The following is a 14827-nucleotide window of genomic DNA, read 5'->3' as shown; positions in this document are numbered from 1 at the left end:
GGGTATGGAGGACTTTTGGGATAGCATTGGAAATGTAAATGAGGAAAATACCTAATAAAAAAAAAAGAAAAAAAATCCATTTATAAACAACTATTTTAAAAGAAATTCTAAGGATTTCTTTTTTTATTTATTTTGATTTCTTTAGTTTGTGAGTTGTTTTCTAGTTCTGTACAGACAGTAGCAATAATTACCTTGCATATTCCTGATACAAATCTATGTGGTTGCGGTAGACCAAAGACTTCTCAGTTCCTTACAAACTAGTTGTGAATGCTATTGCATAGCCCTTGTCTGTACCAGCGAATTACCATAGTAACTAGTCTGGAGTCAGCACAACCACCTGGGTGGAGTTGCTTGTAATTACTAGACAGTAAACCAAGTCTGAAATACCTTTCTAGGGCCATGTGGCAAAGTAGATTGATTGCCAGCCATGGATTTTTTTTTAAATGATACACTCCAGTATTTATTGGAACTGGACTGCACCCTCTATGGCTGCAGTCTAGATGGGTGTGATGGTGTATACCTGTGGTCTCAGCACTTGAGGCAGTAGCAGGATTGTGAAGTCATGACCAGCTGAGGCTGCAGAGCAAGTTTTGAGGGACATACTGTCTCAAAAAAAAAATGTAGTCTAGCTAAGGAGAACAGATAATTCACAAGAGTGTTCAAAGTCTCCATTTTAAAAACACTACTAGAGTCAGGGAGCTGGAAAGATGGCTCAGTGGTTAGGAGTGCTTGCTGAGGAGTCATAAGGACCTGAGGACGAGAGTTTGGATTTCAGCACCCATGTAACAAGGCAGGCAACCACACATATGTAAATACACACATACACACACACACACACACACACACACACACACACACTCTGTTGTAACAGCCTGGATGTAGTCAGAGATAGGAGGATCTCTAGGACTTGCTAGCCTCTATCCTAGCGCCCACTCCCAGCAAAATTGCAAGCCCGAGGGTCAGAGAGAGAACTTGCTTCAAAGAATAGGTAAGGGTGAGTTAGGCACCTCAGACACTCTTCTGGCTCTCTTATGTGCATGCACTCGTGTGACTGTCTTTTTTTTTTTCCAGTTTTAAAAATCTATTTAGAATATTAAACATGATAGAAGTAGAAGAAAATCTCTTATGAAGTTCTCTATGAAAGGAAATTGTGACAAGTTTCTGGTTAGACAGAAACTGTTCCATCTTCAAGGGAGAATACACAGCTTAACTGAATGAACTGGGTAGTGTTCCTTCTGTTTCTACTTTGTGGAATAGTTTGAAGAGTATTGGTATTAGGTCTTCTTTGAAGGTCTGATAGAATTCTGCACAAAACCCATCTGGTCCTGGGCTTTTTTTGGTTAGGAGACTTTTAAAGACTGCTTCTATTTGTTTAGGGGTTATGGGACTGTTTAGGTGGTTTATCTGATCCTGATTTAACTCTGGTACTCGGTATCTGTCTAGAAAGTTGTTCATTTCATCCAGATTTTCCAGTTTTATTGAGTATAGGCTTTTGTAGTAGGATCTGATGATTTTTTTTAAATATCCTGGGCTTCTGATGTTATATCTCCCTTTTCATTTCTGATTTTGTTAATTTGAATACTGTCTCTGTGCCCTCTGGTTAGTGTGACTAAGGTTCAATCTATCTTTTGATTTTCTCAAAGAACTAGCTCCCAGTTTTGTTGATCTTTGGATAGTTCTGTTTGTTTCCACTTGGTTGATTTCAGCCCTGAGTTTGATTATTTCCTGCCATCTACTCCTCTTGGGTGAATTTGCTTCTTTCTGTTCTAGAGCATTCAGGTTGCTGTTAAACTTCTAGTGTATGCTCTCTCCAGTTTCTTTTTGGAGGCACTCAAGTTATGAGTTTTCCTCTTACCAGTGCTTTCATTGTGTCCCGTAAGTTTGAGTATTTTGTGCCTTTATTTTCATTAAATTCTAAAGTCTTTAATTTCTTTATTTCTTCCTTGACCAAGTGATCATTGAGTAGTGCATTGTTCAGCTTCCATGTATATGTGGGCTTTCTGTTGCTTTTATTGCTATTGAAGACCAGCCTTAGCCTGTGGTGATCTGATAGGATGCATGGGACTCTTTTAATCTTGTATCTGTTGAGACCTGTTTAGTGACCAATTATATGGTCAATTTTGGAGAAGGTATCATGAGGTGCTAAGAAGAAGGTATATTCTTTTGTTTTAGGATGAAATGTTCTATAGATACCCGTTAAAACCATTTGGTCCATAACTTCTGTTATTTTCAGTGTGTCTCTGTTTAGTTTGTGTTTCTATGATCTGACCATTGATGACAGTGGGATGTTTAAGTCTCCCACTATTATTGTGTGAGGTGCAATGTGTCCTTTGAACTTTACTAAAGTTTCTTTTATGAATGTGAGTGCCCTGGCATTTGGAGCATAAATCGTCAGAATTGAGAGTTCTTGGTAGATTTTTCTTTGATGAAATGTCCTTCCTTATCCTTTTTGATAACGTTTGGTTGAAAGTTGATTTTATTTGATATTAGAATGGCTACTCCAGCTTGTTTCTTGGGACCATTTGCTTGGAAAATTGTTTTTCAGTCCTTTACTCTGAGGTAGTGTCTGTCTTTGACACTGAGGTGAGTTTTCTGTGAGCAACAAAATGCTGGATCCTGTTTACGTATCCAGTCTGTTATTCTATTTTTTTTTTTAAATTGAGGAATAGAGTCCATTGATGTTAAGAGATATTGAGGAATAGTGATTGTTGCTTCCTGTTATGTGTGATGGTATTTTTATGATTGTGTGGCTCTCTTCTTTTGGGTTTGTTGAAAGAAGATTACTTTCTTGCTTTTTCTAGGGTGTAGTTTCCCTCCTTGTGTTGAAGTTTTCCATCTATTATCCTTTTTAGGGCTGGATTTGTGGAAAGATATTGTGTAAATTTGGTTTTGTCATGGAATATCTTTGTTTCTCCATTTATGGTAATTGAGAGTTTTGCTGGGAATAGTAGCCTGGGCTGCCATTTCTGTTCTCTTAGGGTCTGAATTGACATCTGCCAGGATCTTCTAGCTTTCATAGTCTCCGGTGAGAAGAATGGTATAATTCTGATAGGTCTGCCTTTATATGTTACTTGACCTTTTTCCCTTACTGCTTTTAATATTTTCTTTGTTTAGTGCATTTGGTGTTTGACTATTATGTGATGGGAGGAATTTCTTTTCTGGTCCAATCTATTTGTAGTTCTATAGGCTTCTTGTATGTTCCTGGGCATCTCTTTTTTTAGGTTAGGGAAATTTTCTTCTATAATTTTGTTGAAGATATTTACTGGCCCTTTAAATTGGGAATCTTCACTCTCTTCTATACCTATTACCATTAGGTTTTCTCTTTTCATTGTATCCTGGATTTCCTGGATGCTTTGGGCTAGGAGCTTTTTGCATTTTGCATTTTCTTTGACTGCTGTGTCAATGTATGGTATCTTCTGCACCTGAGATTCTCTCTTCTATCTCTTGTATTCTGTTGGTGATGCTTGCATCTATGTCTCCTGATCTCTTTCCTAGGTTTTCTATCTCCAGGGTTGTCTCCCTTTGTGATTTCTTTATTGTTTCTATTTCCATTTTTAGATCCTGGATGGTTTTGTTCAATTCTTTCACATGTTTGTGTTTTTCTGTAATTCTATAAGGGATTTTTGTGTTACATCTTTAAGGGCTTCTACCTGTTTACCTTTGTTCTCCTGTATTTCTTTAAGGGAGTTATTTATGTCCTACTTAAAGTCTCTATCATCATCATGAGATGTGATTTTTAAAGAGTCTTGCTTTTCTGTTGTGTTAGGGTATCCAGGGCTCGCTGTGGTGGGAGAACTGGATTCTGAAGGTGCCAAGTAGCCTTGGTTTCTGTTGCTTCTGTTCTTATGCTTGCCTCTTGCCATCTGGTTATCCCTGGTGTTAGCTGGTCTTGCTGTCTCTGACTGTGGATTGTCCCTCCAGCAAGCCTAGGTGTCAGTACTCCTGGAGACCAGCTCTCTCCCGGAGGAATTTAGGTATGGAGAGCTGTGGCACAGGGTTGGCTCTGGGGTACATTCAGAAACCAGAAGGATCCTGTCCCGGCTACTCCACGGTGTCCTGATGGCTATGGGTGGGTCTCTCTTGGGCCAGAAATTTGAACAGAAGTGGTGGTCTTACCTGTAATCATAGGTGTGTCAGCACTCCTGGGAGACCAGCTCTCTCCTGGCAGTATTTGGGCATGGAGCACTGTGGCACAGGATCAGCTCCTGGCACAGACAGAAACTGGAAGGATCCTGTCCCAGGCTGCTCCTCAGTTCCTGTGTCCTGAGGGCTCCAGGCGGGTCCCTCTGAGCAGAAGTGGTGACTATCTTAAGAAGAGTAACTTTGATAGAAGTTATATTTTGTTAGTACATGGTAACTGCATGTGAAAAGAAGATAAGTGATAATAAGAGATGAAACATGACTTGGGTTTGAGTGTGGAAATGAGAGAACAGGAAGTTTGGAGGGGCTATGTTTGGAACGTGTAATAGCTCTGTGTTCTAGCATACCATGTTTGACATGTTGGAGAAAGTTTAGCTTACATCATGCTTCCAGAGTTAGGATGTGTTTTTCTCTTAGCTTCATTTACACAGATAGTACTTTATTCACTTTAATTAACAGGTCTTAATTAATTAATTAATCAGTGCCTACTGTACATAGCAGAGCCTTAAGGCACGTCTAGTGACTCTTCCTTTGCTCTGTGTTCCTGTTCCTTTCTTTGAAAACTTTTCATGTTTGAGGCTGTATTTGAGTTCATCTTTCAACTAGCATAGATTTAGCCACAAGGAAAGGAGAAGTGGGATAAGAAAAAAGGAAAAACACTGCTTTAAATGAGCCAAAAGCTATTTTTCTTTTACAGAAAGTCCCAGTAGATAGGATCTGTGTTGCAGGAAGCAGGATTCAGGACCAAGCCCTGAGTAACTGCAGCTTGGATCCCATGAGAAGAACTGGGGTTGGGAAAGGATATAAGGAGACAGAGGTTACAAAATGGGACAGTGTAGTCTCTTATTCCCCATAAGATTATAACTTTCCTAGTGATGGATATTGCCCTGTAAAGCTTTATTTATTTTTGTTTTATGTATATCAATGTTTGCCTGCACGTGTATGTGTACTGCATGGGTGTATTGTGCCTGTGGGGACCAGAAGACAGTGTGAGATGCCCCGGTACTGGAGGAATAGATGGTTGTGATGCACTCTATGAATATTGGCAGTCAAACCCTGGTCTTCTGCAGCAGCACTAAGCGCTCTTTAACAGCTGAGCCATTTCTTCAGTTCCAAATACAAGTCCAATAAGTAGTTCCTTAAATAGATGAATGAATGAAAGAAAAGGCTTGGAAAACTCTTGCTAGTGATACAATTGACTTTGTGCTTCAGTAGACACTGCAAGACAATGTGGAATGGCATGTAATCTCTAGACACAGATATACACTAAAGCATAAAATGAAGGGAGTCATTTTAAAATTTTTACTTCCTTTTTTTGATACTTATTTATTCTACTTTTTCCCCCCATAGACATGGGGAATTTTATTTTTATTTACATTTTAACTAGAATGTTTTGACATTTTTTTGAATTTTTGTATGAATTTAAGATATAAATTTGAAAAATTAAGAAATAGATGATTTAAAACTTAACTTGAATATTAATAAGAAATTGAATGTTTTATCTGAATTATTTATATTTTTCCCCTTTAAAAAATGTGTATGGCTGTTTTGCCTGCATGTCTATCTGTGTACCACATGTGTGCAGTGCCTATGGAGGAAGGAAGATGTCAGCTCCTCTGAGCTAGAGTTGTAGGTAGTTATGACCCACCACATAGGGGCTGAGAGTTAAGCCTGGTCGTCTGCAGTAGCAGCCAGTGCTCTTACATACTGAGCCATCTCTCCAGCCTTCTGAATTCTCTCTTAGTACACCGAGTCTCAGGGTTAACATTGAAGTAAGACCCTTGGCCATAACCACAGCCCCTGTTGTTGTTAATACTGTATACTACACATAGATGTTACATGCAGATGTTATCCTGGCTCAACTCCTGTAGATTTTAGGTATTTTAAAAGTCATTTTTAACAGAAGTTGGTAATTGTCAGGAGATATCCTTAAGTTCTGTAAAAAGAGAAAAAGCCATCACACTGATAGTTAAGTTTATTTTTCAGGCTGAAAACATCACCAACCTTGGCTTTGTGTTTAGATTTGTACATATGTTAATTTAAATTTTGAATTTACATTTATTTTATATAAATGTACTTTGTTTTTTTTTTAACCAGTTTGGATTTAGGTGGCGAATAGAAAAAGAAGTAATTTCAGGAAAAGGTAACTTTTAAAAATTTTTTACTTTCTAATTGATCACAGTTTACTTTGTTATATAGAATTGAAATCATCAGGTGAGATTTTTTTCTTATAAAAATAAAGTTTGGGAAAATGTATTTCTGATATATATGTTGTTAGCAAAGATCAGAATTTAATGCTTTCATGACTTCTTTAGAATTTGGTCCTTAGAATATTTGAGGATATGTGGACAGTGTTTTAAGAATTAAAGATTTAGTAACAAGGAACACGTGCTTGATTATCAATTATAACAAAATATTGATAGTACTGCATTCCAACAAAAATCACTATTTTGAAGAAGATGTTAAATATCATTCGTGAACCCAATAGAGTTGCACTCCAGCTCCAGGGATCGGGAGCCCTCTTCTGACCGCTCCCGGCACCACGCCTGACGTGCACAGATATGAGTGGCAGGGGTGTTTTCTGTGACCGATGAAGGCTCTGTAGAGGAGAAGGAAAGGGGATGAATTTAAAGCAGCTCTCTCTCAGGTCAGTGAGGTGGTCGGTGGATAAGGACAAGTGCCACACCAGCCTAGCAATTTCATTTCAATCCCTCAAGCTAGAGTTAAAGGAGAGAACACACTCAACAGAATTGTCCTCTGAACTCAAGCACACACACACATGCTGTGCACACACAATATTAAATATACTTTTTGGGTTTTGTTTTTTAAGACAGGGTTTTTCCGTGTAGCCCTGGCTGTCCTGGAACTTGCTCTGTGAATGAGGCTGGGCAGGAACTTGATCCTCCTACCTCTGCTTCCTGAGTATTGAGATTAAAGGTGGGCACCACTGCCACCACCATCCCCAGCTCCCCATCCCCCTACTCTCCCAAACCCCCCAGCTAAGTAAACATTTTAAAAATAAGGCAATTCAAAAGTTTTCTTAAGGTCATGTTTTATTTTGTATCTTTACCTAAAATTATGAGATATCTGAGATGTCACTAGTAAAAATATCTATATTAATTTTGTCAAGTGAAATTTTTAGGAGCGTATATAAAACTGCCTTTAAAAAAATGGCAGGCATTCTCTAAGTTCTTAAATGAATATAGGACTAGTGGGGAAGCAGAGAACAAGCTGTTGCTCTGTTAAAACAGAGTGTAGTACTTGCTGTTTAACAGGCATTACTAAACATGCTAAACATGCTTGATTAATTAGCTTTTCATTTGGGATGACTTGTACAGTAATTCTGTGACTTCCTTACATAGTTCATGGCGTGGCATGTATGTATACACACAATAGATAGATAGATGCATGCATACATACAGGTGTTTTAAGTTCAAGTCATCCTCTGCTACATGGAAAGCTTGAGGTTAGTCTGGGTACATGTGGTAGATCCTCGTTCAGAAGACTGAGTTACAAATCAGCCTTTGGATGCTGATGTTAGAGTTTCGTTTTGGCAGCCTTGTGCATTTTATGAAAAAGAATTCATGGTTTCCATTTGTTACTCTTGGTGCAAATTATTGTGGTGGAAATTGTTCTTTGTATAAATCATTTTTACTTTCTCTTTTTCTGCCAAAATAGTTTTGAGTTGTGCTTTCACGTCCAAATCATTTTTTTGTCCTTAGAAGTTTTTAGCTAGAATTTTAAGTAAATGATATATTTGAAAACATTAATTTTAACATTTGTTAAATACTGAAAGGACTGACATCTAAGAGCATGTCTTTTGGGAAATGATCTCTTTCAGGGTTTTAGATAGTACACTTAATATTTCACTTTCTAAAGTGTAACATTCTCTAATATGGACTCACTAAAATTCTACTTAAATAAACAGTTTACCAACAGGAATTGTGTGCCAGTTTTTGTTTTAATAGTTCAGCTCTTTAACCAGGTCTGGTGGCACAGTCTCATGGTCCCAGCTACCCTGGGGATGTTTGCAATTCAGTCCTGACCTTTAGAACAAGTTCTAGGCCAGCTTAGGCAATGTGGCAAGCAAGCAAGAAATAATAATAGGGTTTTTGTCTGTTTTTTTTTTTAAAGACTTAGTGGTAAAACAAACACTTTGCATGCACGAGGTCCTGGGTTCAGTTCCCATTGCAGAAGGAAAAAAGCATCTCTCTGATTTAATATTTCAACATGCTATAATTATTGTGGTCATCATTTTTCATGTTGAATTTGTATTGAATTTATTATATTTATTTTATAATTTTTAAAAGAAAATTTTAGAGGTAGTAGGTTTTTGTAGGTGAATCCTATCATGTACTGTGGGTGACAGTCCTTTTCTTTTGCAGGCCAGTTTTTTTGTGGAAATAAATGTTGTAATGAAAAAGAAGGCCTGAGGAGCTGGGAAGTCAACTTCGGTTACACTGAGCACGGTGAAAAGAGAAACGCACTTGTTAAATTAAGTAAGACGTGTTCAGTGGATTTCTTCCAACTTTACCTTGAATTTAGAATTGAAAAAATGTATGTACTATTTAATTTTAAAAGATTTGGTATATTTTCCTGAAAGTATACTTTTTCCCTGTAGTTTCCCCAAACCTCAAATAAATTTTGAATCTCAAGTCTTTAGCATTATGGAAGCACTTTGATAAGACAATTCTAATGTCAGATTTCAGCTGGTAACTTGTAGAGTCATCTGTTACAAGCTTGAGGATGGCGCTAGATTAGGAGTCTAAGTGAGAGTATCAGAAAAGGCAGTGTAGACCTCACATCTGATTGTGAAGCCATAATGTGGTATCAGCAATAAATACATTTTCTTTCCGACAGTGAGTGAAAATTTTGGGAAAGTATCCTTTTAAAAAAGTTTTTACTTAACTAACTTAATATTAATTTTACTTAATAATGATTTTCACTATGTCATTTTCATGTGTGTACACACACACACATATACATATGCTATTTACTCTCTCTTGTCTGCTCATACACTGATCCCCTTTCTTCCTCATTAGTCCTCGTGTGTATATGTCTCTCTCTCTCTCTCTCTGTGACCCAATAAGTGTAGTTAGTGTTACTTATGTGGTGAGGGATTATTTACAGGACCCCACTTACCAGTTGCTATACACCTGAAGAAATCTCCACAATGATGGAATGTTCATGCATTTAATAGTCTGAAGGTTTTATACAAATAATCACAGCTGCTGAGAATTCAAGGGTGTAGTAGTTATGTCATGCTCAGAGGACAGAGTTATATGACGCACTGTGTTACCTCTGGGTCTTCTTTTTTCTTTTTTTCTTCTGCTTTCTCATTGGAGATGTTCCCTGAGCCTTGGAGGCTCTAATATAGGTGCCCTATTAAGAGCTGAGCCAGTTATTCTCAGCACTTTGACTAGTTATAAGTCTCTGTACTAATAACTGCACTCATAATTGTCTCTCACTGCAAAAAAGTTTGAGCCTAGCACCATTCTGGGTAATTAGGAGGCGATTTGACAAGCACACCAGACTATTTAGGAAAGCAGTAGCAATAGCTTCCATACTAGGACCAGCCACAAGCCCGTGACCAGACTTAGAGTAAGATTTCCAGTACTTCATGTGGACTTCCCCCTGTAGAGTGAGCCTTAAATACCATCCAGAATAGTTGGTTACCCCATAACAGTCATGCCACTATCACACCAGAGGGCAGCCACATCTTGTCTGGGAGATGGGTTGTGTACCATGAAGGATTCATAGCTGAGTAAGACCATTGATGACAACTCTCCCAGAGCACCCTGCACAGTACCTTCTGGCACTGTGAAAGCTAATCTCTAGAGAGGAAGCTTCCAGCTCCATTTCAGCTTTGTCTCTCACACAAGCAAAGCATATGGTATCTTCAGTAGAGCTGTCTCTTCTGGCTTCTAATGGGCAACTAATGGCCCTAGCACCAGTCAGTATTGTTTAAAAGTATACCAAGCTTGACATCTGGAATTTATTCCCTGGATCCCACAATGTGGAAGGAGACAACAGACTCTGTAAACTGTCCTCAGACCTCCATGCACTCATCGCACTCACTGTGGTGCATGCACATCCCCTCACCACAAAATAAATACCATGGAATTAGGAAACAGTGTAGAGGGACTGGAGAGCTTAGAGGTTAGGAGCATTGGCTGCTCTTGCAGATGACGCAGGTTTGATTTCTATAGCCACATGATGATTCACAACCATCTCTAACTCCAGTTCCAGGGGAGCCAGTGCCCTCTTGGCCTCCACAGTGAGCCTATATGCACATGTCCAGGCATGTGTGTAGACAAAACACTCATACATATAACTTTTAAAAAGAAAGAAAAGGATTAGAGATAAATGTTACTTTGAGTGTTGTTCTCTCTGAGTTTCTCAACACTGCTCATTTAAGACCAGGTCTCTTGCTGAACCTAGAGCTCAACAGCAGACAGCAGTTGCCTATAACCATGGTTTACAGTGTTACCCTGCTCTTTTTTAAAATTAGTTTACATCTTTCAGTTGCTTGCTTCCTTCCTTCCTCCCTCCCTCCCTCCCTCCCTCCCTTCCTTCCTTCCTTCTTCCTTCCATTTATGACCATCAGCTTTTCTGGCTCTGTAATAAATCTTCAGAGTTCTCAGTCTCCTCCTGATAGTACAGATTGGTTTCTGTGAGTTCCTCTTAGAAGCACCTGTCTGGAAAAATCAGCCAGTTTGGAATGAGACTAGGGAAAAGAAGTATTTATAGTGGATTCTCTTTCTGTTTACTTGAAAGCTTTTAACACTTCAGAGGAGATGGCTAAACCCAAATAATAATCATCATCATCATTTTCATTATCATTATTATATACATATTATTACATCATGTTATATTAAGAGAGATCTTTGATGTCTGATACTAATTTTGTCTATGAAACACAATGGATAAAACTTTTTCTAACGTACCTTTAAAACAGCATTTTCAGATGTAACAGGGCTGACACATATATGAACTCACAAAGACAGCATATATAAGACCAGCACAAGTTCAAACCAGATAGAATCCCAGCACCTACATGGGAAAGTGGGTACATTAAGCAGGAAGAAGTTTGTGATTGGTAGCTGCTGGGAAAGGGAAAAATAAGTTTTCTTTAATGAGTGATACTTTTTTTTCAAAAGAGAGAGAAAATATGAATTGGGGTGGATAGGGATGGGGGATCTTGGAGGAACTGAGGGAGGGGAAAGAGTATGATCAAATATATTGTATGAAAAAAAATTTAAAAAAGGATTGTTAAAATATTTTCAATTCTCAAACATTGTAATATAATTTTGAGATATAATGTTAGATTATTTTCTTTGTATTATTTCCTGTGTATAGTAAGGGATATAAAGAACATGGGAAATTATAATTAAAATAGAGTTGCAATATAATTACACGGATTCAGAAGCTCAGTGGTATATTTTTCTCTTTTAGGATTATGCCAAGAATGTTCCTTTAAATTAAATTTTCATCACAGGTAATTTTTTTTATTTTAAAATATCATTTTTAATGTTTAGTAACTTAGGCCATACTCATTTTATCACACTGAGTGTCTAAATCTCAATTTGGAAAATGGATTTGTTTAGAAAATAGAGCATCATTGTATGATCCATGGAATTGGAGATTCACTCTGCCCTCATTAAACCAAGCAAGTTTATATGTAAAGGTCTGTGTGGGGCAATAGATGCCTGTTGTTAATTTGGAGCCAACGGCTAGACACTGTAATAGTCCTAGAAATGATATTATAAAGCTGGCTGCATAAACTGGAACATGCGTGCATGCCTGCGTGAGTGTGTGCCCACGTGTTTCTTAGGAAGCTAAAGGAGGACACTGAGTGTTGTGCTGTCTTTTTCCCCCATTACTCACTTAAGACAAGGTCTCTGGTTAAACCTGGAGCTTGCCATTTTTGACTAGTCTGACTGATAAGCCCCAGCAATGTTCTTGTCTCTGGTCTCCACCTTCCTGTCCCTAAGCACTGAGATTATTGGCGAACATGGTCACACCTGACATTTATGTGGGTTCTTGGGATTCAGATTCAATTCCCCGTGTTTGCATTGCAGACTCTCTTACCCAGGCATATTTAAGTCATCTGGAGTGTGTCTGCTATGTTGAATTAGGAGTGCCACTGGCAGCCGGGCGTGGTGGCGCACGCCTTTAATCCCAGCACTCGGGAGGCAGAGGCAGGCGGATTTCTGAGTTCGAGGCCAGCCTGGTCTACANAAAAAAAAAAAAGGAGTGCCACTGGCCTGCAACATGCCTTTCATGTGAGATCATTGGCCTTGGTTTTATTTTATTTGCTTGTTTTTTGTTTTGCTATTTGCTATTTTGTTTCCATTTTTAGGAAGACTTCCTTCAGTTCATAATGCTTCTGAGGCTAGCCTCACATTTGTGATTCTCCTGTCTCAGCCTCTTGAATGCTGGGGTTATAGGCCAACACCTGGCTTATTAAGTTTAGGAATAAGCATGTCTACATTGTGTTCTAGCTGCTACAAATAAACAATACATTTTCAAAACCAGCAGGATTTTTTATGTTACTAGAATGGCCAGCCCAAAGCTTAATTTCCTTTTTCTGTCAGTGATGCTGAGAGATTGAAGGTATTATGTGACTTTCCCTTTTGAGTGTCATTTCAGAATTGAAATGACTTTGATAAAAGAACAAATAGGATTAATGACTATGCCCGCATGATAGCATCTGCATGGGTATCTTAACCAGAAGTCAGCTGAGCAAATATTTGAGAGCTGTTTTTCCAGGTTTCTTTCCTTAAGCAATTAAGATGAATTGTTTTCACCTGCTGTACTGACCAGCAGCTGTTGTTGTAAATCTGGCCTAGAAAAGGTAAAGCCAGAGCACTAGGAAGGTAAACTAGGAGCTGTCTAACATTGACGTCGGAGTTCAGAGTACGCACTTTTAGCTCCATCCCTGGATATGTTTACTGTGGTCTCTGTTCTGAGAGGAGAGCATCCTCTCTCATGTGGATTAGATCCATTATAGCCCTTGCTTCTCCAGTGCTCACTGGATATGAGTTACGAGCTAGGAAAGGGAGTGGACATAAAAAGTGCACTGTTTGTGTAGAGAATTTACAAAATAGCTCTTTGTGTCTGTTTAGGCTTTATCATCTTACAGAATTATCTTAATTTATATATCGACCTAAAATATTTGCATACTCTAGCATGGCAGTGGTGGCACATACCTTTTCTCCCAGCACTCTGGAGACAGACACAGGTGGATCTCTGTGAGTCCAGCCTGGTCTACAGAGTGAGTTTCAGTACAACTAAGATTATATCTCAAAAAAAAAAAAAAAAGAAATAAAAAAATTACATACTCTTTCAACGTTCCTTATTATATACATTCTATGGACTTTAACTGTTTTCTTTAATTCAAACATTTTTTTACGGAATCTGTTGAAAAAATTAACTTCAGTATTATGTTGTTTAACACGAAGGAGAAAAGAAATCAAGTCAACAAAGAAAAAGTCTAAAACCACACCTGAGTGTGACGAGTCACCTCGTAAGAAATCCAGATCGCCATCTTCAGAGGAAGCTTCCAAGGGGAAGGATGAAGGTAAGAGAGGACTAAGAGCTCCTCAATTCGAGTGTGAGATACAGGCGGCCACAGCACTAGTCAGAATCCATCTGGGGATGTGCGTAGAGGTCTGTTTTAGAGCAACTGAAAGGGAAGTGATCAAGAATTGAGATGTGACTTTATAGTCACGTGTAGCCTTTTAAGAGCAGAATTGGTTTTGGCTGCTTTGGGGCATACCCTATAGTATTATATAATGCTGCAAGCAGTGTTCAGCTCCTGGCTGTATCCAAGCCTTGTTACTTGGCTAAGACACTGACTCTCCTGGGCTTACCTTCTCCATGTATGTTGGGGTAGTGTGAACACCTGCCTGCATATTCATAACAGTCAGATGAGAATTTGAAGGCTTTCTCGGAACTGTAAAGCAGTTTTTCAGTCTGTCATTCAATCTAAAATCTTGATTATAGTAGCTGCCTTATAGGATTATGAGAAAAATTGAGATAGTTTATTTAGCAATTTGACTAATGCCCGCCGTGTAATTCAGTATTAAGAAGGTTACTTCTAGTTGCTTTTTCGCACCCGGAGGGGATCAGATACAACTTTTGCTGACTTTAACCCAATGCTAATATAAGATCTGGACAGGAGAGGGCCCCCTTGCTCTAGATAGGAAGATACTTGGCTCAGGTGCATTCTTTTATGCATTTTTTTTTCCTTCTTGCATATCACAATGGCCATGCAGTTCAAGTATATAGTATAAAATGTCACTGAATTGGAATGGCTGGTTAGTAGACGTATTATTCTGTTGTTTATTGAGAGCTGGCATTTGAAGCTGGCATAAGAAGACATAAGCCTTCTTATGTCTATCTTATTTCCTAACTCCACAGTAAGTCTCAATAAGTATGGCAATCTCATCTGAGTTTAAAATTTTGTTTTTATTCTAATATGCTGTAACAGTAATAAGGCATTTGAAATTTTGGTTATGTCCATTATTAAATTAATAATATTGTTATCTTCTTAACTGTAATCATACCACATAATCATGGCTTATTATAAATTAAGGAAGAGCTCATCTCTACCTAGACCTTTTTAATTTGAAATAATCTTTAATAATGACTAAACATCTAGACAGTTGGCACTCCTGGTTCT

The 14827-nt window shown here is 38.3% G+C and overlaps 1 protein-coding gene across 4 annotated transcripts in view; it reads left to right on the top strand.

Annotated features, from left to right (window-relative positions):
- The window catches only part of LOC110285597 (protein FRA10AC1 homolog), a 35644-nt gene that overhangs the window by 11290 nt on the left and 9527 nt on the right, over window positions 1-14827 (top strand). For all 4 annotated transcript variants that reach the window (XM_021151865.2, XM_021151866.2, XM_021151867.2 and 1 more), the window contains exons 8-11: window positions 6238-6283; window positions 8526-8639; window positions 11596-11638; window positions 13605-13723. In XM_021151865.2, coding sequence (XP_021007524.1) covers window positions 6238-6283; window positions 8526-8639; window positions 11596-11638; window positions 13605-13723 — 322 coding nt within the window. The remainder of the gene's footprint in view (window positions 1-6237; window positions 6284-8525; window positions 8640-11595; window positions 11639-13604; window positions 13724-14827) is intronic.

Source organism: Mus caroli, chromosome 19, assembly GCF_900094665.2.
Source record: "Mus caroli chromosome 19, CAROLI_EIJ_v1.1, whole genome shotgun sequence".
NCBI lineage: Eukaryota > Metazoa > Chordata > Mammalia > Rodentia > Muridae > Mus > Mus caroli.
The sequence above is the reverse complement of the archived record's forward strand: the minus strand, read 5'-3'. Positions and strand labels throughout refer to the sequence as shown.